Here is a 24716-nt window from a genome sequence, read left to right on the forward strand (position 1 = left end):
TTAGCAGGATGTGTACCTTGTTTTGGAACTGATTGAAGATCCTCCCCAGGTTTCAAATCAGTCATCTCTCTGGCTGGATACATACGATTTTGCACAACTGCATTAAGGCCTTTTTGAATGGGAAGGTGGACTTCAAAATAAAATAACTAAATACAAGAATTTGATGAAGGAATTTTCCATGTTTCTGTGACACAAAACTGAAAATTTGACCTAGAGAATATGAAACTTTACGAAAACTGTTACAATGTTTATTTTGACCACAAATATATTAATATTTAATGATTGAATAGGTATTAATAACGCAGAATTCTACTGTACACTCTATATTTCCCACCTCTTCTCTCTTTGCATCCTGTTGAAAAGTCACAATATTCCTCCTTACAGTTGCATACATTTTGGCATGCAGGGCCATAACCTGGGTATCTACACGGAATTGAGCAATTCACACCTATATAACCCAAGGGACATTCTAAAATACAAGATGGATCTAGTTTAATAAAGTAATTAAACTTTGCATAGAGTTTTGTGACAAGAAACCAATGTACTTATAAAATAAAGCATAACAGAATTAACAGAATTAAGATTTATAAAGACATGTGTAAATGAAAAGAAAGAAAACTATCAAAAGCTGCCAACTTTTATATACTGTTGAATTTTGCATACCTTTGCAATCTTTCTTTTTGTTCCTGCAAATAAAAAAAACATTTTTGTAGCACCAATAAAGTCTGTAATCTTTTTTTGTAGATGTGACAAGGAGAAAAAAAACGAAGCATTTCTCATAAAATAGAGAATTGGTGTTTCTTAAAACTCCAAACTAGTAAACAATATGAATAAAATAAATTTTCATTACGTACGGTTGGCATCGACCGCTGACTGTATAAATATTATACATAACAGTTAAATAAAAAAGACAAAGTTTTGTTAGATACATTTTAGATGTGAACGCTAAACTTCATGAGTTAATTTAAAAAAGCATCTGCAAAGATTATGTAACTCAATTTAACTTTTATATAGTTCGGTAAGTTAAATTAGACCACGTGACTTTTATGAAAAAGGTTCTAGAAATTTACTTCCAAATAAGGGCGTGCTGAGGTTCAATTAGACAACAGCTGATTCATAAGAATTCAATCATATAACCGACTCTAAAACCATCTCATGAAAGTTCAAAATAATAAAATTTGATTGAAAAAGAGAACATATTATTTCCTCATTGATGTCAGAGCCGATGACACCAAAAGTAATATTACCTCTCGTAACTATTGAATACGAATTACAAGTATTCCTTTACATAAATTTTAGAATCGGGGCTCTTGAACTCTCTGCCTTTTAAACTTAGAGCACGTGCTTCACTCCCTTGTTTAAAAAGGAACTTAAAATACACCTGTCCTTATAGAGCTATCTTTAAAAATAAACGTGGTTTTACAGTAAGATAGTGCCATTATGATGAATTCTAATCACATATAAATGTCTGTATTTCATTCATAATCTGTTTAGAATATTTTTAAATTGTTTGTCTGTATGTTTGATCCTTGTTCCCACTTGAGAATTTTTAACTGTGGAGACGCAACCACTATAGCTTGCGGATTAGAGCTGCAAGTATTTTCTTATACTTTGCACTCAGGGCAAATGAACTGGTAGAAATCTTTTTCATGCCAGCACCTTTTGCGAGTAGGAACCTCGGTTTATAACTCTCTTTAGAAGGACGTCCCATGGAATTCAAACGTAAGGATTAACTCCTTGTTCCGCTCTTAGACTAATCACTGCGCATCGTGGTCTATTAGATTTTAATTGTAAAGCGATTTAGAAACTTCAAATTGACAGCGTGCTATATAACCTTTATTTTTCATTAGCAATCACATAGTTCCACATAAATATCTTTTCAGGTTTAAGATATACTGTTAAGAAAATTAACAACGTGGGTAAAGCTGTAAGTTTCCATTAAAGGGATGTTATACCCTTTGTAGATAAAAATATTATTTCATAATTAACAGTACATATTATCGCAGCAAAACATCATTTCAAGCCAGCGTTATAAGTATATCTTCCTTAGTTTTTTTTAGGGCTGTTCTGTATCTCTGAAGGAGCCAGCCTCGATTTACTACCCAACACACATTTCCTTTGCACTCAGCAAAAAAAAAAAAATTGTGTCAGTGATATCTTTGAGCCTGAGGACATATATTTTATACAAGAAAACGTAATTAAGGGTTCTTTTTTTGCTAATTCATTCTTTCGCAAACTATCTTTTATTTTCTAAACTTTGAAAAATGTATTCATTTCATATGCCTTTGCCACTGATAAGAAACATCATATTTTCTTCGAGACAGAGGTTATCTTGGTCTCAACGAAGTTCAATATTTTTGACTTTGGGATTATGATTGGTATTAACATATACATGTAGCTAAAACTGTAAAGGAAGTAATTGTATTTAATAGCTATAAAAAAAATTAAAATATTAATCATCTTATTTTTAATTTACTCTCTTATATGTATAATTTAACTCAGAAAACATTTCGGGCATAAATTGCGTCACGCATCCTTTGTAAATCCCTCACAGCGTAGCCTGAGTTCCAAAGAGGAAGTGTTTATCTTTATTTAAAAGAAGTGTTCATGTGGAATGGAATAAAAGCTAAACCCATTTCCCACCCATGCTGTAGGTTCATATATATTCAAAATTTTTTGCAGAAACAGTTAGTAAAAGACTTATCATTAGCATTTTATATAAAACTAACGCATGGATGGAGAAGAACATGAAGTTGACAAAGATGATTCATGAATCAAAATAACAAACAAATAAGCGGAAGAAAATTTCTGTTACAGGCACGTGGGTCAAGTTTTTGGAAACTATTTTTTGTTTCCTGAAGATATTATCAAAGTGTTTCTACAGTAAACTTCAATATAAGGCACATATTATTGGTGTCCTTTTTTGACAACTAAATTAACTAGGAACCACTCAATCTTGTATTTTAAATAACATGTAACAAAGTGTTCAAAATACATTTGATCTATAAATTTACAACCATACATTACCAATCAAAATATGACATATTTTGCAGTGAAAAAATCTCGTCTATTTATCTATCAGTGAGATGTTTTGAACATACAATTCTTTTTCTTTTGTAAGAATAGTAAGCTACATGTAGATAAAAGTTGTTCAAGAAATAAAATGGCAAATATAGCTGTTCTGAAGTGTAGAATATGCATGAACTGAATTCCCAATCATCTCACTTCCAAAAGATGCAAATGTAAACATATACACATTATCTCCATCCCTTGTGTCTGTATTATCAAAATCGTTTCCCAGAACATCGGTTGTCTTTTTCTCCGAATTTCTCTCTCCGCAATTTCCAATTTGCTTGTCAGTTGTATGCAAGTCCTCAATGAAAGGTTGTCCATCTGCCTTTGTTAGAATTTTTGCAGGTAAACCTGAAGGACATTTGACATCCATATTGTGCCAATCATTTTCCACAAGGACAGAAGCTGCAACATTTGTTTGACTTGGATTATTTTTGTTCTTTAGATGGAGAATTAGAATTCTTGTTAAAATCAAAAATAGAAAGAACACAAATGTTTTCGCTATTATTATTATCGTTATTATGGATATTGATCCCATGACACTTATTCCAGAGTAAGATGACAATTTCTTCACCTTTAAATTGGTTGCATTCTCTGCAAAGAAAATTTAAATTAAATGATCATAATGTTTATGTTTACTGGTTAAATAAGTGAATAATCGAATAAATATATCTTTTTAATGTATTCAATCTAAAATGAAAATGAACTGAATAAAAAAAGTCGGATAAATCAATAATTAAAATGCTGTATTTCATTATACATTAAAGTAAAATATGACAAAAAAGATAAAAATACATGTTTATGAAAAATTATTTACAAGAACAGACTAAAATTGAATAGAATTAAATTAAATCGAGTTATCATCATCTGACAAATTTACCAATAGACATATTAAAACAACCACTCCGGAAGTCGCAATATTCTGCATTACATTTGCATCCTTCCTGACACTGTTTCCCAAACCCAGGGTAACGACATGTTATCGAACAATTTAGACCCATGTATCCAGCCGGACACTCTTAAAGGTGTGAAAAAATGAAAACTTATAGAAAAAAAAATAACAGCAATATTTCCTCAATGTACATTTTTAAAATTGTTTTTATTGTAAATGACTATCTGCTTCATTATATACCTTTACATTCCTTCGAATCCCCGTCGTAAAAATACCCGGAACATGTGCAAGTTCCTTTTTCGTTGCCACTATTGACATAAAAATATTTAAAATAAATAAATAAATAAATAAATGAATTCAAAGAAGCCAAAATGTTTTGAATGCAGAACATAAATTCTGTTTGAATACTCACTTTTGACATGCATTGCTTATCAATATATAAAGAATTAAAATCTCAAAAGAATTTATAGATACAATATTCATTGTTTTATCACCGAACAATGTTTGTCTCGAAAGAAATAAGCCCTGTAATTAAATTAAGTTAGCAAATAGTCACGCAGGCCTGTGAAAAGGATATGAAACGGAACCTTAAAAGGAAACAGAAAGTTTTAACAAAAATCGAAAATAGCAGGCTTAAAAATTATTCCAACTATTGACCTGGTTTTAACATTGTAGAGTTTCCCAAAAACGAGATAATTTGATAATAATATTTTTTTTTATCTACCACAATAAACAACTGCATTTTTCAAGAAACTATTAACAAATTATAAAGCCTCATTCATACGTATACAATAGTTTTTTGAAACTGATTTTTTTATTAGAAAACTTTCTAACTTATTGGACAATTTATACTCATTTGTCTTGTTCTTTACAAAGTTTAAAGGCAGTGTAATCTTTTGAAGTTAGTTATAATTTTCTGATATCTACACTTTGACAAGATATATACCTATTTCCTAAAAGACAATTATTTTAGGCAATCTGCTAAAGTAAAATTTTCAAATTGTATAGAAGTTTAGGAATGTTTTGTTTTCTTTACAACAAGTCTAATTATGACCATTACGTTTGCTTTACAGTAGGTTTTATTTATTGTTCCGAGATCATCTAATCCATCGGCCTATTCATGCAACAAGTGTGCACAGCATTTGGCAAAAGTTCGACCGTTGTTCTTTTTGGTGAATGTATTCTATTATTTCTATTAAAAAATGCAGCCTCCTATTTCACATTAATATTTTTTGTCAGACACATACATGTATTTCAAGTTTTCATTAGTACAAGATTTACATTGCCATCCTTTCAAAATATTGAGGGATACTCTTCTCTTATCTAAATCTCCATCTACACTACTGTAAACATCTAATGATACTTTTACGGAATCTTGATGACATCTTGCCTTTAAAAAATTCTATTTCACTTTGTTATTTGACACTTGAGTTGGGTGCCGCATGGTAAAATATGGACTTTGCCATTTTAATCTTTTCTTGAGGTCAGTGTTCAATGTACCTCTAATTTAGATTTGGTTTAATACAAAAATCAATTATTCATAATATCATTTCATGTTTACTTATTATTATTATATAAATGTTATAAATGATATAAATATAATAAAATAAAAAGATGGAAATATACTTTTCCTGTGGATTTGTTCTTATCTTTTTTTTAATAGAATGTAATATACTATTTTCGCTATTCTCTCTCTCTCTCTCATTCTCTCTTCAAAGGAAAAAATGGGGCCTGTTGGAGTAGTAAATGCTTTTATACACTTAACAACCCGTACTCAAATTCTCATGTTGAAATGAGTGCATTTTTTGAGTGTCAAACTTTTCAGAGAGAAAAAATCTGCGATTTGTAGTCTACAGGAATTGCATTTTAAGTGTACTTGAATACGGCTTCTAAAGAATTTGTTACCATAATAAGTTTCGAACTCAAAACACAAATCAAATTCATTGTAAACTTTCTTGCGACGTATTTTTCCTTAAAAACGAGCTTAGTATTTAACTAAGCTCGTTTTTAAGGAAAAATACGTCGCATAAGAACACGTTGTGTTTCAGCATATATGCGCATTAAAAAATAATAGTTTTTTGGGTTTAATACATTAAATTTTAGTGAGGTCTAAAAATAATAAAGATTGTGGGTTTGTCTTTTACATAAACATAAACATTGACCATGGAAATACCAATGTTAAAGATTAAATATTAAGTAGTTAATCAAAATTCTGGTCATTTCTTGCAGCCAAACATTAAAAATGATTGTGTTTTGTATTACAACTTATTCGAAAAATTTTCGATTATATTGAGACGTCACCATATACCAGAGAACGGCTTTATCTGTTGATCTTTAGTTCCTTGATCTTTGGTCAACGCTATCGTGGCACGGGGCATCGCTTCTCACTTCAAACCACTGAGTGTATGCGGAAAGAACACTCTTGCTACTTTTTTTTTATCAAGTAAGGTCAGTCGGTGATCATGTAAATGTATTTTTAGAAAAAGGCGATTTAAGGTTTTTACTGTTTAAAAAAAATTGAGATCCCATCTAATTTAGGTCATATTAATAATTTTCACATATTTGCAATTTTTATTTTAATTTATTTTTTATCTATAAAATTGAAATTATTAAGAAAAGATTTGTTTTCTTTTATTTCACATAGATATATGTACATTACACGTTTAAAACATATTTTTGAATTCGTTTATTTCAAAGAGTTTTTAACTGGACGCTAGCCTTCAAGACCCTTGGTGTGTTGATAATCAAAGCGCCACTGAATATTTCAAACGATCTGAAGAATGATCTAATCTTCTGTTCTGTTATATGTCCCGTCGCTCCCTATGACAATAGCATTCTGAAACATAAAATAAGCACAGAAAAGTAAGTAATATTAATGAATATCAAAAAATTACAAATGTATATATATATTCTCATCATATATATATATATATATATATATATATATATATATATATATATATATATATATATATATATATATATATATATATATATATATATATATATATATATATATATACATATATATATATATATATATATATATATATATATATATATATATATATATATATATATATATATATATATATATATATATATATATATATATATATATATATATATATATATATATATATATATATATATATATATATATATATATATATATATATATATATATATATATATATATATATATATATATATATATATATATATTGTTCAATGCATGGATATGGCTTTACAAAATTTTGCCTGGGAAATGTCTTATAAATGCAGAAAATATTTCATTAATTCAGTCAATTCAATACAGACCCAACCCCTCCGCTAAAAAGTACAAATATTTTCTTCTATTCTTATCTTATAAAATTCTCGAAATGCATGTTTACATACCTCATAATAGTCATAAACACATAAATCATGAATCAATGAATGTACCACATTCCTATTAACACGAAGACTTGATATTATTAGTCTTAGAATATTTTCTTTCTGATTGATGAATCTTGAACTCTAACAGTAACGGTTTTGATTTCATGAACTGTTTCTTTTTACTTTTATCATTCTAGTTTCACGAAGAATTTATTTTACCTGAGTGGATACATGTATATTATGTGTCTTCCACGAACAATTTCTGAAGGATATAAATTTACCTCAATTAAATTAACAGTACTGTTTTCCAGCTGTATTTTAGGTGTAAGTGGTAACGGCATTCCTTTTCTCCCGAGCTCTAAAATATTCAAATAAAACATTTTCAAAGTCATTTTATGTTTAACCTACCATATTAACAAAGTAAAAGGTTTAAAACATATTTTAATAATTATAAAATCATAATCTACCGTTAAGGACTGGTTCTACCGTTGTCACCACTGCACTCATTAGTATAAAATTCACCGTCTGCATCTAAAGTATTTCAATGAAAATAAAACAATGGATATGATTTGATAAAATCTGAATTTCATATTATTAGGAATTTGAAGCAGTTTTAAGGATATCAGATCCTCAGCCAAGAAGGATTACTCTAAAAATTAATATTAAATTTTAAATGCATTAAAATGAAGCTTGAAAATGTTTTTTTTTTATGCAACAATTTTCATTCTATTCATCTTTATATGATTCAAGGTTTTAAGAAGTCTTACAAAAGGTCTTATTAAAGTTGAAATTTGTACCCTATAAAAGGAAAAACAATACAGTTTTAGAGAAATAAGATTTTCTTGAACTCAGCCTAAGATACCAACGCTTATTAGCATGATATGAAATAAGAAGTGATTTGTGGTGTCGTGCAATGTTAGCAAAATCCTTAAAGTTTTACGCTATGTATTATACAACATATGACGGAAATAGAAGACAAACAAAAACCCAATAAGTATAAAAATCATGACAGTTTCTCTGAATGCCTTGATACTTATCGTTTTTTAACCTATAATATATATTCGTTGATCAATTGCAATTATAAAATGCATTGCTGATATTACAATTCCCATTTTTCTGGAAAAATATTGGAGATTTGACATTTTTCCCTAGTATATAATATGATTAACTTTAATCTTCAACTTAAAAAATGTTCTGGATAAATTTACATTACTTTTTATGGATTCATAGATACTTTTTGGAGCGTTTTTGATTTCTTAACTGCTAATTTTATAAATCGGAGAATCGGACTACCTTAAGATAATTTTTCTCGTATAAAACACAAATTTTTCCTGGAAAAATTGTTAATTGAAAAAAAATAAAAATCAGTAGAAAGACCGTGTATCCCTTCATTACCGTTATAATGCCCGACTACAATTAGCAACTATAGAAATAGAAAAATTGTATTTAAGTTATTAAACAAAGCAGTCTTTCGAGATTTTTTTTGAAACACAAGAAAGAGTGTCACGTATACTGTGTACTACGTCATCAGTTTTAAATAGTGTTGATTTAGAAAGCCACAGTGTGGTGATCTGGAACGTCGGATCAGGACGTCACATGATTGAGGAAATACAACAGTAAAACTGAGTGAAATGCAGCTGGGTATATGATATCATATAAATTATATAAGTAGTTGAGTGTAACAATGAAAATTTTAACCCGAATAAAACCTTTTTAAACTGAGGGGCATCCGAGGTTGACAATGGTTTTCGAGGGGTGAAAATTTTCAATGTTACACCCAACTACATGCAATTTTTATTATATTATACTGAATGTTTTATAAAAATACATATAACAGTGAACCGTGCGCGCATAATTTCTGCGCAGTCAATTTTTTTTTGAATATCACCCGTCGTCAAGCAATGTTGACTGTTGCTACGCTGGAGGGCGCGGCTTCATTATTCAGCGGGTAATATTGTTTTTTAACAAATGTTTCTCGACTAATCAGATTCAATAATTTACATGAAAGTATAATATAGATTTATATCGAATGTTTATGAAATAAATATATTATCTAGTTAATCACATAAACTTGTTCACATGTACACATTAATTAAAATGTAGTTCGAATGACGCTGCCTACATTATCTAGATAGTGCAACAAAACAACATATTGGCTCATTTACAAGTGATCGAACAAAAAACCTTTTATTTAGCAATGTATGGCAACGTATCAATACATTTGATGATGTATCACTGTATTCTTATACCATATCATGTAAAAACAATACTATAAAATCACAAATTTTTGTGGTTTAAGGAAAAACTCTTTGTTCGTGGGGATTTGAATTCGTGTATATAGAATAGTTATGTAGTTCTGTTTTTTCAATTTTTACATTTCGTGGTGGACGTGAATTCGTGGGTCTCTTCACATCTCAAAAACAACAAATATTAAACACCCACGAAAAATTGTGAGTTCACAGTATACAGCTTCTATGCTAAGCAAAGCAAATCTGAATTTTGTTTACCGTATCGTCAAAGCTACACGGGTTTTAACATAACAAAGCTTCCATAATTTATGGTCTCATACTTTATAGAAATGGAATTAGAGTACGCACTTGTAGATTTCATTATATTCAAAAGAATGCAGGAAATCGGGAAAAGAGCAGGAGCGGTCACGTTTTTTTTATTTTAATTTGATTTTTAAAACAAATTTTGTAAAGCAGGATGTGGAATTTTTGTAAGATTTCTGTTCAGAATAACTTTGTTGTAGACAATGTATTTTCACCATAATTCCATTTCCTGTTTTATATAGCATTTGAAAGCCAGACCAATAGGTGTTTAAAGAGCAATGTAACAAACATTATCACCATCTATTCCTGATAATAAACTTACATCAAAGCCATGGACAGTTGACTCCATATTTTTTAGATATGGCCTGTGAAAACAAAAAGACAACAGAAAATTAATGTTATATAAATTTGAGCTCAAATTAAGTATACATGTAAGATATTTAAAAAACACTTATTTTTTTTAATGAATCATTCATTCACTGTGTTTTAGGGTATATTGCCTTTTGCCTCACTTTTAACAAAACTGTATCCCCGACCCAACAGTTTCAGGCAGGCAGTTCTGTTGTTATATCAAACAAAGCTCGTTTTGCCTTTGCAGTCATTAAAAATGAATGTATAATCTCAAATGAATCCTGGCGCTTCTTCCGTAAAAAATCGAACTTAATGTCTTCAACGTCTTTTTAATGCATATTTACATTTTTTTCTATTTTGTTAACAATTTACATGCCGATAATTTGAATGTTGTTATATTTTCTTACAAAGGACAGGTACATATGAAAATCAACGAACGTTAGATGGTTATACTTTGTTTATTATCGCATGAATGGTAGTTAAGGCACATTTTGGTGATCATAGTCCATAAACTTAAGGTAGGTCCGTACCTTCAGAATTTTTTGTCAAACTGTCAATTTTTTAATTTGAATACCTTGAATAAGTCTTAAACTAGCTAAAACACCCATAAAAGACATATCTTTGCAGGTTTATTTTCATACAACATGTCTCAGAGCACATATCTCTAAAAATCAACAACCAAAATTGAACATAAAGAAGTGTGATATCATATTTCTTTTAGTTATGCACCAAATCACATCAAATTTATGTTAAAACTTATGAATATCAAATATATTTATTTGCCAAGAGAATATTTGAAATCTTTACCGCAAAACATTAACAAACTGATGTTGAATCTGTCCATGTCTTTCAGAAAAATATCTCAAAAGATCTCTATTTTTTATAATTCTCAAAATCCAAACTGTTTAGATGCCATTTTTTCTTTAAAACTATTAAGAATTATATCTAATGTTAACAAAAACACATACTTAATTATGGTTGACCAGAGAATTTTAACAAAACAGTCTTTTGAAGACGTATACCCCCATTTTTGGAATATCATTTTTTTCAATTATTCATAGCAAAATTTATTAAAAGTAAAAATTAAATGGATGATATAGGCTCTAAGTCAATAAAAATAGATCTCAGGTTAGTTTGCTTAAAAGAAAATTAAAAAGATTTAGGTCCATACAAGCAATTACGAATTTTGTGTCTGTGTATGAACACAATGACTTATAGATTCGATGGACATAGTGCTAAGTGTTAATTTCCATAAATAATGTATATTAAATGCTTTTTATGCACAAAAACACTATAATAAACAAATATATACTTGCTAAATCATTTTCAATCACCCAAAAAAAATATCAATAGACAAGTGAAAATTAGAATTTTAAATTGATGTGTTAAATTAAAACCGGATCCGTAAAAGTGGGGGCCTTCCTTAAATGTGAAATAAACAAAGATATCAAAATGAGTTTTGCTACTCAATTGTAAAAATTATTATATTTCTTTAAAAGCTCCTGATCAGTTTGTTAGTATCTGTTAAATAAACACTTACTCAAACGCAACGATATTCCCCTGAAAAGTTGAATTGGTCATAAAGACTCTGATTCGCATCTCAGCATTCTGCAAAAGAATCAGTTTTAATAAAAAAAAAAAAAAAAAAAAAAAACGTACTGGATATAGATCAAATATTTACATGTAAATGCCTCCAAGATAAATTCTTTGTCATTTTCTGAGACTATCGAATGCTCATCAGTTCAAGTATGTTAGTCGGAGTTTTGAAAATAATCTACCTTTTGTTTATAAAAAATATTTTTAATTTTATTTATTTTTGAAAGCTGTCCTTGATACATATGACTTACTCCATCAAGTTTAGCAATCAGTGTAGAATTTTGTTTTTCCGGGTGCCGAATGTATACAAACATGACTGTATATAATTTTATCACCGCCAAATTCTTCTCAAATGTCACATTTGGCGTCTCCAAGCTGTAGATGTCCAAGTCCATATATTGGTTAGGATATTTCTCTTCAAGCTTAAACGGAAAAAAATCTATTGTTCAAAATGCATTTTTACATGTAAATATTCATGGAGTTAGAGTAAAGTTTCTCTAAAAAGAGAAAAGCAAAAAAGTATCTGAATGTTTTTTTTCTTCGGAATTTTAATAGTCCTGTTCTTGATTCACTATATTTTGAATGAAATATTCAATCCTTGCTTAAACGGGTCTTTTTATTACATAAATTTTAAGTCTAATTTCTTTCAAATACTATTCCCACTTGACCCTAGCACCCTTTGGCAAGAAATGAGTTTTTTTCCTAACAATATCCTGTATCTTTTTGCTTTATGGATAAATAAAAGAATTATTTTCTTTCCTAAAAATAAACCAAGTTTAATTAGTAAATAGAATCGGATAATTTTTTAATAACCTAATAAGGTATTGATAAAAAATATAATTCTTGTTGATAATCACATTTGTACAATTTTAAAAGAAGATTGTTATATCTGGACTTAGGACACCACTTTGATAGTTTTTTTTTTTAAATAATTTAAATTTATGCTTACTCCAATTTAACTTATATATGTTTCTTATCTCCATAGATCACAACATATAGATTAAATAGGTATATAGCTAACATATTTCACTTGATATTGCATAATAAATATTTCAAATTCAGAACAAAGTTAATTCAGAACTTAACTAGGAAATACAACGGGGTTTTGTACACTTACAGGTGAATAAAAAACATCTCCAAAAAATAAGTAAAAACCGTAACAAAATCGTCCTTGTAATTATTCTTATTAAGTTATATATAGACATGGGAATAATATTGAACAAAAGAGATGAAATATAGCTTTTTCAGTTTTTTTTTCAGAATAACAAATTGTATTTATTATTATTAAAAATACAAATATTCAATTTAGTGACTCCAAACTTCTGGCACGAGACGACCGACACAAACTTTCTCTGTGCACGTCGTATTGAGTCCCGGATTGTCGGGGGAAAGCTGAAAAAGGAAAACTAATGACATGGTTATTTTCTAAAAGTAGAAATATACTGTACCGTGTAAATGAGCATTTAAAATTTTTTTACCACATTGACTCCAAGATATAAAACTATCTATCTTTATTGAACAATACATGTAGCTAATGTTTTCCCCATGATTTTATATTTAAATGATCAGATTTTCAAAAACTTGTATTTTGAATCTTAAAAAAAATGATGTTATTGTGTTATGCAGTATGCTACAAATATCAGTCACCAAAATATATTGACTTGTTGGAATAAAGCGTTTAAAAGAATGATGAATTATTAGAATTATTAGTGGTTTTTCTGTAAAATATAGTATTAGTGATCAATATGAGGAAATATTTCTTGCAAACCAATTAAAAGGTGAATTATAATTATATCATGCTAAAAACATTAACCTTCTCAGGGGTGATTTTAAATTTGAGTATTCCATGTGTTTGAGCTCCTTTGAATAAAGATCGGACCGCCTCTTTAGAAATCCAGATGTACACCATTTTTGATGATTCATTATGTAGGGTATAACTAACATTTTCAGTGTTACTTATTTTGTCCATAGACGGAAACCATAGTACGTCACCCTATAATGGAAAAGAACTGTATTTATTCGGAATGTTATAAGTTCAAGTGATTTTTGTTTTACAATTTGAATTATTAAACCAAGGAGTTCTGATTCCCTTATGTCAGGTTCCATATACTCTTCATTCTTAAAACATTAGACTAATGATAAAAAGCTTATTAATCTTTTCTTCGATATCAGTATTATTTATTGATTGATTGATATTATATTGCTTAAAGTCCCTCTTGAGAATTTTTCACTCATATGCAGACGTCACCGTATGCCGGTGAAGGGCTTCAAATTTTGACCTTTACTCGGCACTTGAGCAGTGAGGGATCTTTATCCTGCCAACATCTGCCGCTGACGGGCCTTTGTTTTTAAGGTCTCATCCGAAGGACCCGCAACTTTCACTTCAAAGTGCCCAGCGTATGGCGAAGGAACAGTTGCTACCCATTGTCAGGTCAGTAGCGGCCGAGATATTAACTCACGACCTCCCGATCACGGATCAATATCACCATGATCTTCCCGTTTAATTTTTAACTTACCTGACCTTGATAATATTGAGAGAGATGTGTTAGGTTTTTAGGTTTTGAAAACAGTTTAAATTGGGGAAACACATCATGTATTTGTTGCATAAACTGGTCTCAAAAATGTTCGTATAATTATGTAACAATTTTATGTACCAATTAACCAAGGTATCAATTTTATGTTTCTATTTTTCACGATTTAAGAGACTTACAGTCTGACATACATGTAACATATACACCTGAAATTTCATCTTATTTCATAAAGCACTTCTGCCATTTACTCGTACTAACCTGATACTTGTGAAATATTCCTATTCGATTTTGTGATATGAGGGGAAAATGTGACAAAAAAAAAGAAAAGAAAAACAAGCAAACAAACAAACAAAACAACGAATTACAAGTATCATTTCATCTTAAACTCTTAATGTGCAGTACATCTAAAGAAGGTCAAGCCAGGTATTCCCAGTATGCAGATGATACTACTCCTTCTTGGCTCCTGATCCCACCTCTCATGTATCAGAGGTCAGAGTTTGCCTTGTTTCCGCTTTGTATTTTTTGAATGGACTTTTGAACTCTGTGGCTTTACGTTATCTCTATGCATTTCAAAGGCTTTGACGAATGGTGAGATATTTAATATTACCTTATGATATGTATTTAGAAATGAGGACTCATATTTTGGTTGTTGCTGCATCAGAAGATTCGCAATAAATGGAGTTTGTCCTATCCTTGGAGTCACTATAATTATAAAGAAGAGATCGCTTCTTATTTAATCTATATTTGAAAGATATTTCATATAACATAAAAGCCTACCTATAGTTTAATTTAATTGCCGTGGTTTAAATTTGAAATCGGTTGATATACAGTTACAATGTAATATAAAATATACAAAATTAGTGTACCTTCAACCAATTATTAACTTTTTCACAATATGATGTTTTACGACAAAACGTTAAAAACGAACAAAAACACTTACAAATAATTGTGTTCATTTCTGCATCGCCTCTTGCAAAAAAGTAGAACCGTGCTAAGAAACACAACTGGAAAAAAATAAAACGTGTCCAAAAAACAAAATAAAACAATTGAAATATATCACAGTATATGTTCATTGTTGTTGCATTCAGGACTACATTTGCGGAAAATCACTTATGACAACTCAAGCATTTTAGCGTATTTCTAAAAAAAATATTTTTGTTTTATTTTTTAATGTTCTCCTTTATGTCTCAAATGGAGAGTTAAAGCAGATATTCTGCTGCTTATATGTTGCTTTTTCTACTTCGGTTTTCTAAAGAAACGCTTCAGATTTGTTATTGGTAACACATTGTTTTTACATGTACATTACCTCAAATTGTATCACTGTAACGTCATATTCGCTTTACACTTGCATCTGTGATATCAATAATTTAAAAGAAAGCAACCTCACTGAAAAATACAGTTACATGTATTTAGTAAGAAAAAAAAAACATTGTACCTTTGCCTGAGTAAGTCGTTCTTTTTTAAATTTTTCTTCAAGTTCTAACAAATTTGTTTCACATAAGGATTCTGCGAGTTTATCACAATTTGTGACCCATATCTTGAGATCTGGTGTCGAAATGATGCAGCTGCCCTTCTCTTGTTTCATCGACACATTAAACCTCCCCTGTCTATTTGTCCCTTCAATATTTTAAATAATCCTATAAACAAGACAAATTTAAAATTCATCTTAGTGGATAACAACTAGCTTCTAGGAATAAAGAACTTTCTTAGGAGGTAATATGTTATAATGATTTGTTGAAAGTTCAGCCCGTAAATTATTATTTTCATTAATATTTTAAAAGAATATTAATTCAAAAGCATACCAAAACTAGTCTGGCCTAATCATTTGATCTAGGATTCAATATACATGTAAACTCTATTTTGGCTCCAAATCCAACTAGGACTCAAAAAATGACAAGGACAAACTTTAATGTAGTAACGTATTTAAATAACCCCACACCATTTTGTTAATTTTGTTAATGTTTGCTAGGATTTTTTAAAGAGAGGTTTAATTAAAATGCTTCAGGAAACATCTTTTTATAAAAGAGATCACTTTTGCAGCAAACCAATGTTTAATTTGGCTTTCCGCCATTTATGAGGTCACACTGAGATCATATGATCTTTACGGTTCGTCTGGTAAAAAGAATGGGGCCAATTTTTATAGTAAATATGCCATGATAAAGCTAATATGTTTCAAAACCATGAGCCAAATAGTTTATACATGTAATTTAAATACATGTAATTTAACATAATTTCTTTACCTATTACAACGAGGAAATTTCCCGACCCAGAGATTGTCATTTCAATTCCACAACGCTGAACATTTCTGATTGAAAAATAAATATGCAATTGTTTAAAATTTCATTTGATGACAATTTAATGTTGATTGCATTACTTTGATCGATAGACCAATAGATATATTTTTTGTACATTTAAAAAAAAACACATATTGACTTTGGTATCTACTTTGTTGACTTTTTTAAAATGTTGTCATATGCGTGTTTTTGAATTATTATTAGAAAGTAAACAATTGAGGAATATGACATGTACAATGAACATGACCCCGCAGAAAAATATTATTATCGAAATATATCCCGATATTGTTAACAAATTATTATTCCCGAGTGCTTTTCATCGCAAAAAGCTCTTTGACGTCAAATTGCGAGTCAATAATTCGTGAGTAGACAGTTGATCTATGAAATTTCACATTGGTTTCAGCACCATAAATATAAAACTGAGTTATATTACTTGGTGGTACTTCCTGGTTCTTTTCGCGAGATTACGCATTAATTTATTCGTTTCCTACATGTATATTTAGAAATATACACTATAAATTATTAAGAACTTCTTCCTGCTAAAATATGATAAAATAGTCGCTATCAACCAAGTCCGGAAAAATACATCTATTATAAAGTATTTATTTCCGCAAACATTACTGTCAAAGGCTTATACAAAACAGTCCTTGGCAGAATCTAAAAAAAACTCAACAAAAACCTTTTTAAAACCATGTAAACCACCCATTTAGATAAATCATAGGGGATATTTTTTTACGAAAATCTTAAAGATTTAAAAAAAAATCAAGTTTTATTGATATTGAAGTTCATACTTCAGATGTTTACAAAACTGTCCACATTAATATATTACTAGTATACTTTATAAATTATCTGAGATTATCGGATATTTTCTTTATTTCTAGATCATAATTATGTGAGTGATTGATTGATTGATTGTATACTGCTTAACGTCCCTCTCCAGAATATTTCACTAATATGGAGACGTCACCCTGCCGGTGAAGGGCTGCAATGTTAGGCCTATGCTCGGCATTTACGGCCTTTGAGCAGGGAGGGATCTTTATCGTGCCACACCTGCTGTGACACGGGGCCTCGGTTTATACGGTCTCATACGAAGGACCACCCCATTAAGTCGCCTTTTATGACAAGCAAGGGGTACTGAGGACCTATTCTAACCCGGATCCCAACGGGGCAATTAAGTGAGTGCTTGTATTTAATTTAATGAAAATGAAAACTTGCCAGTGGAGGCATTTAATTTTTTTCTTAACTGGGCACTCAGTGCCATTTATCTGTTAGGGACCTATTTCGCACCAGCATCTTCCTCTGCGCAGGACCTCGGTTTATACGGTCTCATCCGAAGGACCGTTTTCTACCTCCCACAGTGGTATTCAAATCCGCGACCTTAAGATCGACTCCTTACTTCGCGACTTCAGAGCAGAAGCTCGACCCACTGCGCCACGCTGGCGACTGTCGATAATTCAAAAATATTACAGCGTATGTGTTTGGTCTGCAGGAGATCCTCACTCATTCATGGCACCTGATCCCACCTCTGATGTTTTAGAGCTCCATGTTTGCTCTGCTCAATATTTGTATTGTAATTTAAATTACCTTTTATCCTTAGCTTGACACTCAACTTCTCCACTAGCGTTTACTGAAAGACTATGGACTGTAACATTCAATCCAGGATTTTCATTGATAAGAATCGATGCATTTAGATTAGCATAATCTGTATATATTAGCCTGCAAAATAAAAATGATATTATTAATAATGTAGAATTTCCATTTTTTTTTTCTAATATAAAATTCATGTAAATTTTAAGAGGTCATTGCCGGAATACTTATTGAAAATTAGAAATCAATCTACAGAAATATGGAAAAAGATTCTTGAAAGATTATTTAAAGAGTAAATCTTCTCAATTTTAAGTTGTTGAAAGTATTATGGAAAACCGGAAAGGAGAAAATATTGAAAATAGTGTTTTTAAGTTGTATCCTCGGTAGTGTAATACAAATCTAATACTATGATCAAAATTAAGGGAAAAAAAGAGAACGGTTACTTTTGAATCGAATAGCTGACATTGCTTGTAGTCACATTTGCTGTGGGTATGCTGAATGCTGTCAGATTCAGTTTCTTAACAGACTCCAAGACTGTATTCATGGCTAAAAAAGGCAATAAAATTCAATTTTCAATATATATTTATATGTTGTTAAACAAAAAAAAATAAGTTATAAAATAAACTTTGGTTTATTTTTTCAAATCATTTATCAGTAATAAAAATTATCAATTTCTTTATAATTACTTTAATTTATAATTCCTTAAAACATGAAATTATAATGTCATCATTTTGAAAGAATAATTCTTCTAACTGTTCACTAAAACTAACAACACTAAAGCTGAGGCCGTGAATTATACCGTAGGTAAGGCCTTTCTGTGTGAGCCTAATGACAACTCCAACGTTAACAGTCTCGTCCTCATTAGAATTCCTCACAAAGAAAACCAGCAGTGTGAGCATTAAAACACCCATGGTTCGGCAATGCTGAAAAAAGTATTGTTTACAAAGAACCATCAATATTAGAATTAATGTAAATATATCTACACTGACATATTTCTTTCTCAACTTATTATTACATCTACGAAATCGTACCTAAACAAAGATAGCTAACCATTGGTTAGCGCATTTGCTCCAGATTGTCCGAGTGAGGACTTACTTCCAATCTCTACCCAGAGTTGTCGTTCGCTTAGCTACAACACCTCTGTCAACGTCTAAATGCCAAGATTCTTGGCAAAACTTACTTTCACCTATTGCATAATAAATTATGATTGTAAAACTTCCATATTCTTCTTTAACATGTTAAATAAAAGTTTATTTATGAGAATTAGAATCAGATATCGCTTTTTCACCATATCCTATAAGGGATTATTTCTCGGCAGGATATTACGAACGTGGAAAATTTAAAATGCATTGCCGATAAATATCAACATGATTTAGCTTTTATAAACAAACAACTTGCAGCATTAACACATATATAGAAATGTAAATGTGTTAATCTTCTTGTGGACAATTTTAAACAACATTTGAAAAAAAAATCACGTCCCTCCGCTTCCGTACTACTTTTTAGACGTTGACAGAGGTATAAGTGGAACGATAACTCTGGGTAGAGGTTGACTTACTTCATACCTATCGGGTTCAGATTCACTGTGTGGAAGAGTCCGTTTGAATAGGGCGTATGATCCGTGTCGAAATTGGTGACGGAACGAACACGATCCCTCACTGCTGAAGGAGTGTTAGAACTTCAGTTGTGTTCAAAATTCTGAAAACGACACTAAACGAATAAAAAAGCGTCAGTTATAATTAAGACATCTAATGAAAAGGTGTTTTAATTTATATAAAATCTCGTTAAATATCGATTGGGGCTTTGTTATTTGCCTCATAAAGATAAAATATTGCCCTCAATATAATATTCATACATAATGTCTTCTCTTATTTGTCGCATACGAAAATTAAGTTAAAAGGACTAAAATGTTTATCAAGTCAATTAAAACATATATAAAAATAAATTTATCAATCGAAACAACTAATACCTCCAGTTACATTATTACTTCCTCTTCATAAGATAACAACTTGTAAACAAGACTTTTTGGAATCGCAGAATAAAACGGCCATCCTTTCGAGTGGTATGTTTTTAAATAAGGAAGTTTAAAAAAACCCAGTTTTTAGCTGTTAACCAGTGTGAGATAAATGAACCTAGTATATATTTTGCACTTCCTTAACGACATACGAACGAGCCGGAAGTTATAAACATAATATAAATATTACAAAAAACGGTGTGATTAAAATGTGTAAATATTAATTGAAAAGCTTTGTAATTATCGTTCTATTATCATTATTATAATTGCGTTCATGTAAAGATGCTAAAAGTTTAACCATACCATGAATGCATTAGAAAAAAATATCATTTTGGCTAAAATAGATTAAAGATATTTCTTGTTAGGGGCTGATGAAGGGCAACAGATTTTGAAATTAAAATATTGCAGACTCCTAAAATTATTCAAATGTCCAAATATTCCTGTGGTGTTTACATGTAAGTATATTCTGACGATCAGAGTGAAAACATTAAGTGATCATCTGATTTAGTTTACTTTTTAAATAAAATTGAAAGTGCACAAACAGGATCCCATTTGATTTCTTCAATGAACAAGGATTCCATTTTTCACAACTTTTCTTTCTGTATTTTGCATTACAATCAAAAGAAAATTCGGTTATATATGTGTAAAATATATCAAATACATGTACATGTATCACAATTTCATAAACAGACTTTAGATATATCCTTTGATAACACATGAATAAGAATTGTGTTCGTTTGCCTCACTCAAAATATGAACAAATACCATGGCAATTTTACACTTTTCAAAAACTACTTTTGTTAATATATTCATAAAATGCATTCTGTTTAAGAATATATAAATACACACTTTATGTATTCTTATGCTTATATGCAAGCTCACCGCAGCTTGTTTTTGCAAATTTTGTATTAGTCAAATAAAACACTTTCATAGAGATGAATAATGTCATTTATCAAAATGACGGTATAAATGTGAACAATTTAACAAACAAGAAGGGGATCAGATTCACAAGCTTTGATTAGCAGTTACGTAAAATATGATAATGTCTGATCCCCCAAAACTGACTAGAAAAAAGTATCTGTAAGACAAGACAATGAAAACTTCATATGAAAAAGTTAGCAAAAAGATGGCACATCAAAACAAAATAGGCACTTCATATGAAAAAGTTAGCAAAAAGATGGCACATCAAAACAAAAACAAAGTAGAATCAAAACATCATATTAAAAAGTTAGCCAAAAGATAGCACATCGAAACAAAATAGGCCAATGATAGTAGTGAAACAAAATACATAAAACAGTATAAACAAATCGAGTCAGAACTAATGAAATATATGATTTTACATGACACATTAATACCCATTTTTAGGGGTAGGAATGCAGGGGTGGTGGAGGGTCTTCAAAATAGACTTGCTTCATTTTAGCGTGGTCAGCATGCGGGTTATCACAATACAAATAAATGACTCGCTTAGCTGACCACGTGACCTTACACCTTCTATCACACGTAATTCATCAACCAAGGCGTGGATCTAAGAATTTTCACATTTTACCAAAATTAATCCTATCGAAAACCTCCAACTAAGTTATCGCATTCAATACATAAATACAATTATTATTCTAATAATTGTTGTTTTATGTATTCTTATGCTTATATGCAAGCTCACCGCAGCTTGTTTTTGCAAATTTTGTATTAGTCAAATAAAACACTTTCATAGAGATGAATAATGTCATTTATTAAAATGACGGTATAAATGTGAACAATTTAACAAACAAGAAGGGGATCAGATTCACAAGCTTTGATTAGCAGTTACGTAAAATATGATAATGTCTGATCCCCCAAAACTGACTAGAAAAAAGTATCTGTAAGACAAGACAATGAAAACTTCATATGAAAAAGTTAGCAAAAAGATGGCACATCAAAACAAAATAGGCCACAAGATGTGACATGCAAGTCACATCCATGTTAGATGTGACATGCAGATCACATCCGTACCATCCAAGGTGAGCTTGCACACAATACGAATTATTCATGGAAGCAGTTAATCACTGGTCTCTCCATACATTTCGTTTTAAAGTAATGAAATGAAAAATCTTCCTATCATTATTCCAAAATCACGGTTTACACGAAATTGTCATATGTAATACAAAATGAAGGAAGAACATCTAATGATATAATATCCGAGAAATGTTAAGAAATATAGGCATTACTAAGTAATTAAAAGTATGAAAGAACAATAATTTCAGAATAAATGATATAACAATCACAAAGTATTCTATGAGCCAGCAAGCAAGCTAGGTGAAGAGGGGTGTATTTTAATATCTAACAGCAGTTATTCACTGACCTGTCAGTGTGCAAAAGAGCATGTTCTTTAAGGTACTATACTTGTAGGAGTAAAACAATACAGCAGTTAATCACTGACCTGTATTTATACTACATTCTATTAGCTGACTATTTATCATGAGTAGAACAAAACAACAATTAATCACTGACCTGTATTGAACTACCTCCTAGTATCTGACTATTTATTGTTTATAGAACAAACAGCAGTGAATCACTGACCTGTATTTTAAGTACATCCTAGTATCTGACTATCTATCATGAGTGGAACAAAACAGCAATTAAACACTGACCATCACTGAAGTATCGGTACATTATAGAATCCATTCTAGAATCTGGCTATCCATTGGGAGTAGAACAAAATTTATATGTTTGAGGTCTAGTAATTTAAGCAAACTTAAATTTTGCAATTTCTACCTTGTGATGAGTGATAGTGTCCTTGAGTATGACACAAGGTTAGTGAAAATTACATACTCAACCTTGAATTATTTAATTTTCCCTACTTATACTACTTTTAACTGTTTAGTTCCAATTTGTAAATTATAGATTTGAATTAGAAATTGAACAAAATCTTCAACAATCCCAATAATACCTGCAAAACAAGTGTTCCTCTTAGAACTGTAGAACCAACTGTGGTATACATTAATTTCATGAATTATTTCCTTTTAATGGAGGAACATACCATGCGGTTATTCCAGACAGTATGAATAAGTTTTACAAGGTGAAGGTTAATATTATTATGATCTTAAGCAAATCGTGAAGCAAATCATGAATATAATGTGAACTTCCCAGATTATACTGAATTTTGTAAATAGCATCTAATATCCCTAAAATAAGATTGCATGGAAAGTCGCCTTAATGTTAAACTAGCAAACTTAAAGGTGTTTAAAGTCTTAAAATCTTATTACTAAAGGCATAGTACAGAGGTAATTAATTGAAGGGGTATAATTAGCCTATACCAAAGCCTATTTAAGCAAACGATAAAATATTTTCTTGCAAGATACATAACCTATGATTTTATTTGTAAGAATACTTTGTTTAAGGACAAATTCCTTCCCTATAGATTATGTTTATTATTAAAGACACATTATTTAATTTGTTGCATTAAAGGAACATTAATCCTGATTTTTGTCATGTTCAAATTTGTCACATCTTTAATCTTGATTCCAAACGAGATTACTCATTCCTTTGACTGGATAGTCCTAGCATATAGAGTGGATTGTTTACCTGTTGAAGGACATATCCCTCCCATAAGTATTTAAAACTGAAGAAGTGAGAATCCTATCCTTAATTTATTAATAGAAAGGTCAGTTGTAAAAGGGGATCATTTGTGATGTGGATAATTGGAATCTGTAATACAATTTGCTTGCTGACTCACCTGCAAATGTTTTCTAAGAAACCAAGTTTCAAGATCTAGCTAGTATGGATGCTTTCTCAACCAACGTTAGCGGATATCCTGGTCATTCAGCTGATCTAGGGCACATCCATGGCAGCACTGCTGCAGTTTTGCTGGCACATACATGTATCTGCATCTTATATAAGGTTATTGCATGGTAAAGTCAAAAAGTGTCAACCAAGTTTTGAACTTTTAAATATAGATGTAATATATAAAATTCACGGCATTAGGCACAGCTTCATTTGGTTCCCTAGGCTATGGAGATTATCTCAGTTCCCTCTTAACTGGAATTAGTGGAATGTTATGTTGAGGGTTATAAGGATTCTTTCCCGAGGATCTGTGTTCTCACTGATTGTTCGGGATGTATCTACAATGTACTTTAAAGTTAATTTTTTATCATTACTCATCCAAGTACAAAGTGCTCACAAGGGAGGATACAACCTTAAAACTGGGATGCAAAATTAGGTCTACATGAGCAAACAATGCAACAACAAAAGAAAGGAAACTTTCTTTAGAATGAATATACTATCAATAACATTAATATTAGCTTCAAAAGGAAAAACCGTGCCAAAAGTTAGATATGCTTTATAAGACACAATTTGAATGTTATTACGAGCAATTAACAATCAACACTATAAGTAACTTTGACCCTACCAACAGATGTGCTTCATAAGACACCATTTGATCAAGTTGATTGTCATTATAAGCGAATAAAAACA

General features: G+C 30.3%; 2 protein-coding genes across 7 annotated transcripts; both read right to left on the minus strand.

Annotated features, from left to right (window-relative positions):
• Positions 1 to 13: 13 nt before the first annotated feature.
• On the minus strand, positions 14 to 5915 carry LOC134232391 (uncharacterized; the record flags this gene model as incomplete). Its single annotated transcript, XM_062714344.1, has 8 exons — positions 4377 to 5915; positions 4205 to 4272; positions 3953 to 4090; positions 3162 to 3666; positions 855 to 950; positions 664 to 686; positions 335 to 469; positions 14 to 130 (listed from the first exon to the last, which is right to left on the minus strand). Coding segments are annotated over exons 1-8 (1153 nt in total), but the record flags the coding sequence as incomplete, so codon positions are not given.
• Positions 5916 to 6519: 604 nt separating this feature from the next.
• LOC134232434 (uncharacterized protein T19C3.5-like) lies at positions 6520 to 19963 on the minus strand. 6 transcript variants are annotated; one of them, XR_009984786.1, is made up of 17 exons: positions 19819 to 19963; positions 19014 to 19176; positions 18697 to 18799; positions 18251 to 18382; positions 16613 to 16677; positions 15808 to 15989; positions 15313 to 15376; positions 14980 to 15074; positions 13655 to 13834; positions 13162 to 13233; positions 12093 to 12263; positions 11786 to 11853; positions 10217 to 10259; positions 8110 to 8140; positions 7810 to 7873; positions 7624 to 7700; positions 6740 to 6800 (listed from the first exon to the last, which is right to left on the minus strand). XR_009984786.1 is itself a non-coding variant. In XM_062714413.1 (16 exons), the coding sequence occupies exons 2-16, from the start codon at positions 19162 to 19164 to the stop codon at positions 6750 to 6752; spliced, it is 1518 nt and encodes a 505-aa protein (XP_062570397.1). In that variant the 5' UTR covers positions 19165 to 19176; positions 19349 to 19439; the 3' UTR covers positions 6520 to 6749. The 6 variants fall into 6 exon arrangements, 5 of the variants coding, with proteins under 5 accessions (XP_062570397.1, XP_062570392.1, XP_062570385.1 ...); XM_062714413.1 differs by lacking the exons at positions 8110 to 8140; positions 19819 to 19963 and adding an exon at positions 19349 to 19439 and having other exon boundaries at positions 6520 to 6800; XM_062714408.1 differs by lacking the exon at positions 8110 to 8140 and having other exon boundaries at positions 6521 to 6800; positions 19812 to 19963.
• Between the last annotated feature and the right edge of the window lie 4753 nt (positions 19964 to 24716).

This window comes from Saccostrea cucullata, unplaced genomic scaffold (assembly GCF_032062105.1).
Source record: "Saccostrea cucullata isolate Sc308-1 unplaced genomic scaffold, CSIRO_AGI_Scuc_v1 ctg1435, whole genome shotgun sequence".
Lineage (NCBI taxonomy): Eukaryota > Metazoa > Mollusca > Bivalvia > Ostreida > Ostreidae > Saccostrea > Saccostrea cuccullata.

What these genes read in the sequence shown, in the direction of transcription:
- LOC134232434 (XM_062714413.1), bottom strand. Translation starts at nt 19,164, where the DNA reads ATGGGTGTTTTAATGCTCACACTGCTGGTTTTCTTTGTGAGGAATTCT. An exon ending in CTTTAGTGTTGTTAGTTTTA is followed by an intron (nt 18,800 to 19,013) that starts GTGAACAGTTAG and finishes TGCCTTTTTTAG; the next exon opens with CCATGAATACAGTCTTGGAG. An exon ending in GTCAGCTATTCGATTCAAAA is followed by an intron (nt 18,383 to 18,696) that starts GTAACCGTTCTC and finishes TTTATTTTGCAG; the next exon opens with GCTAATATATACAGATTATG.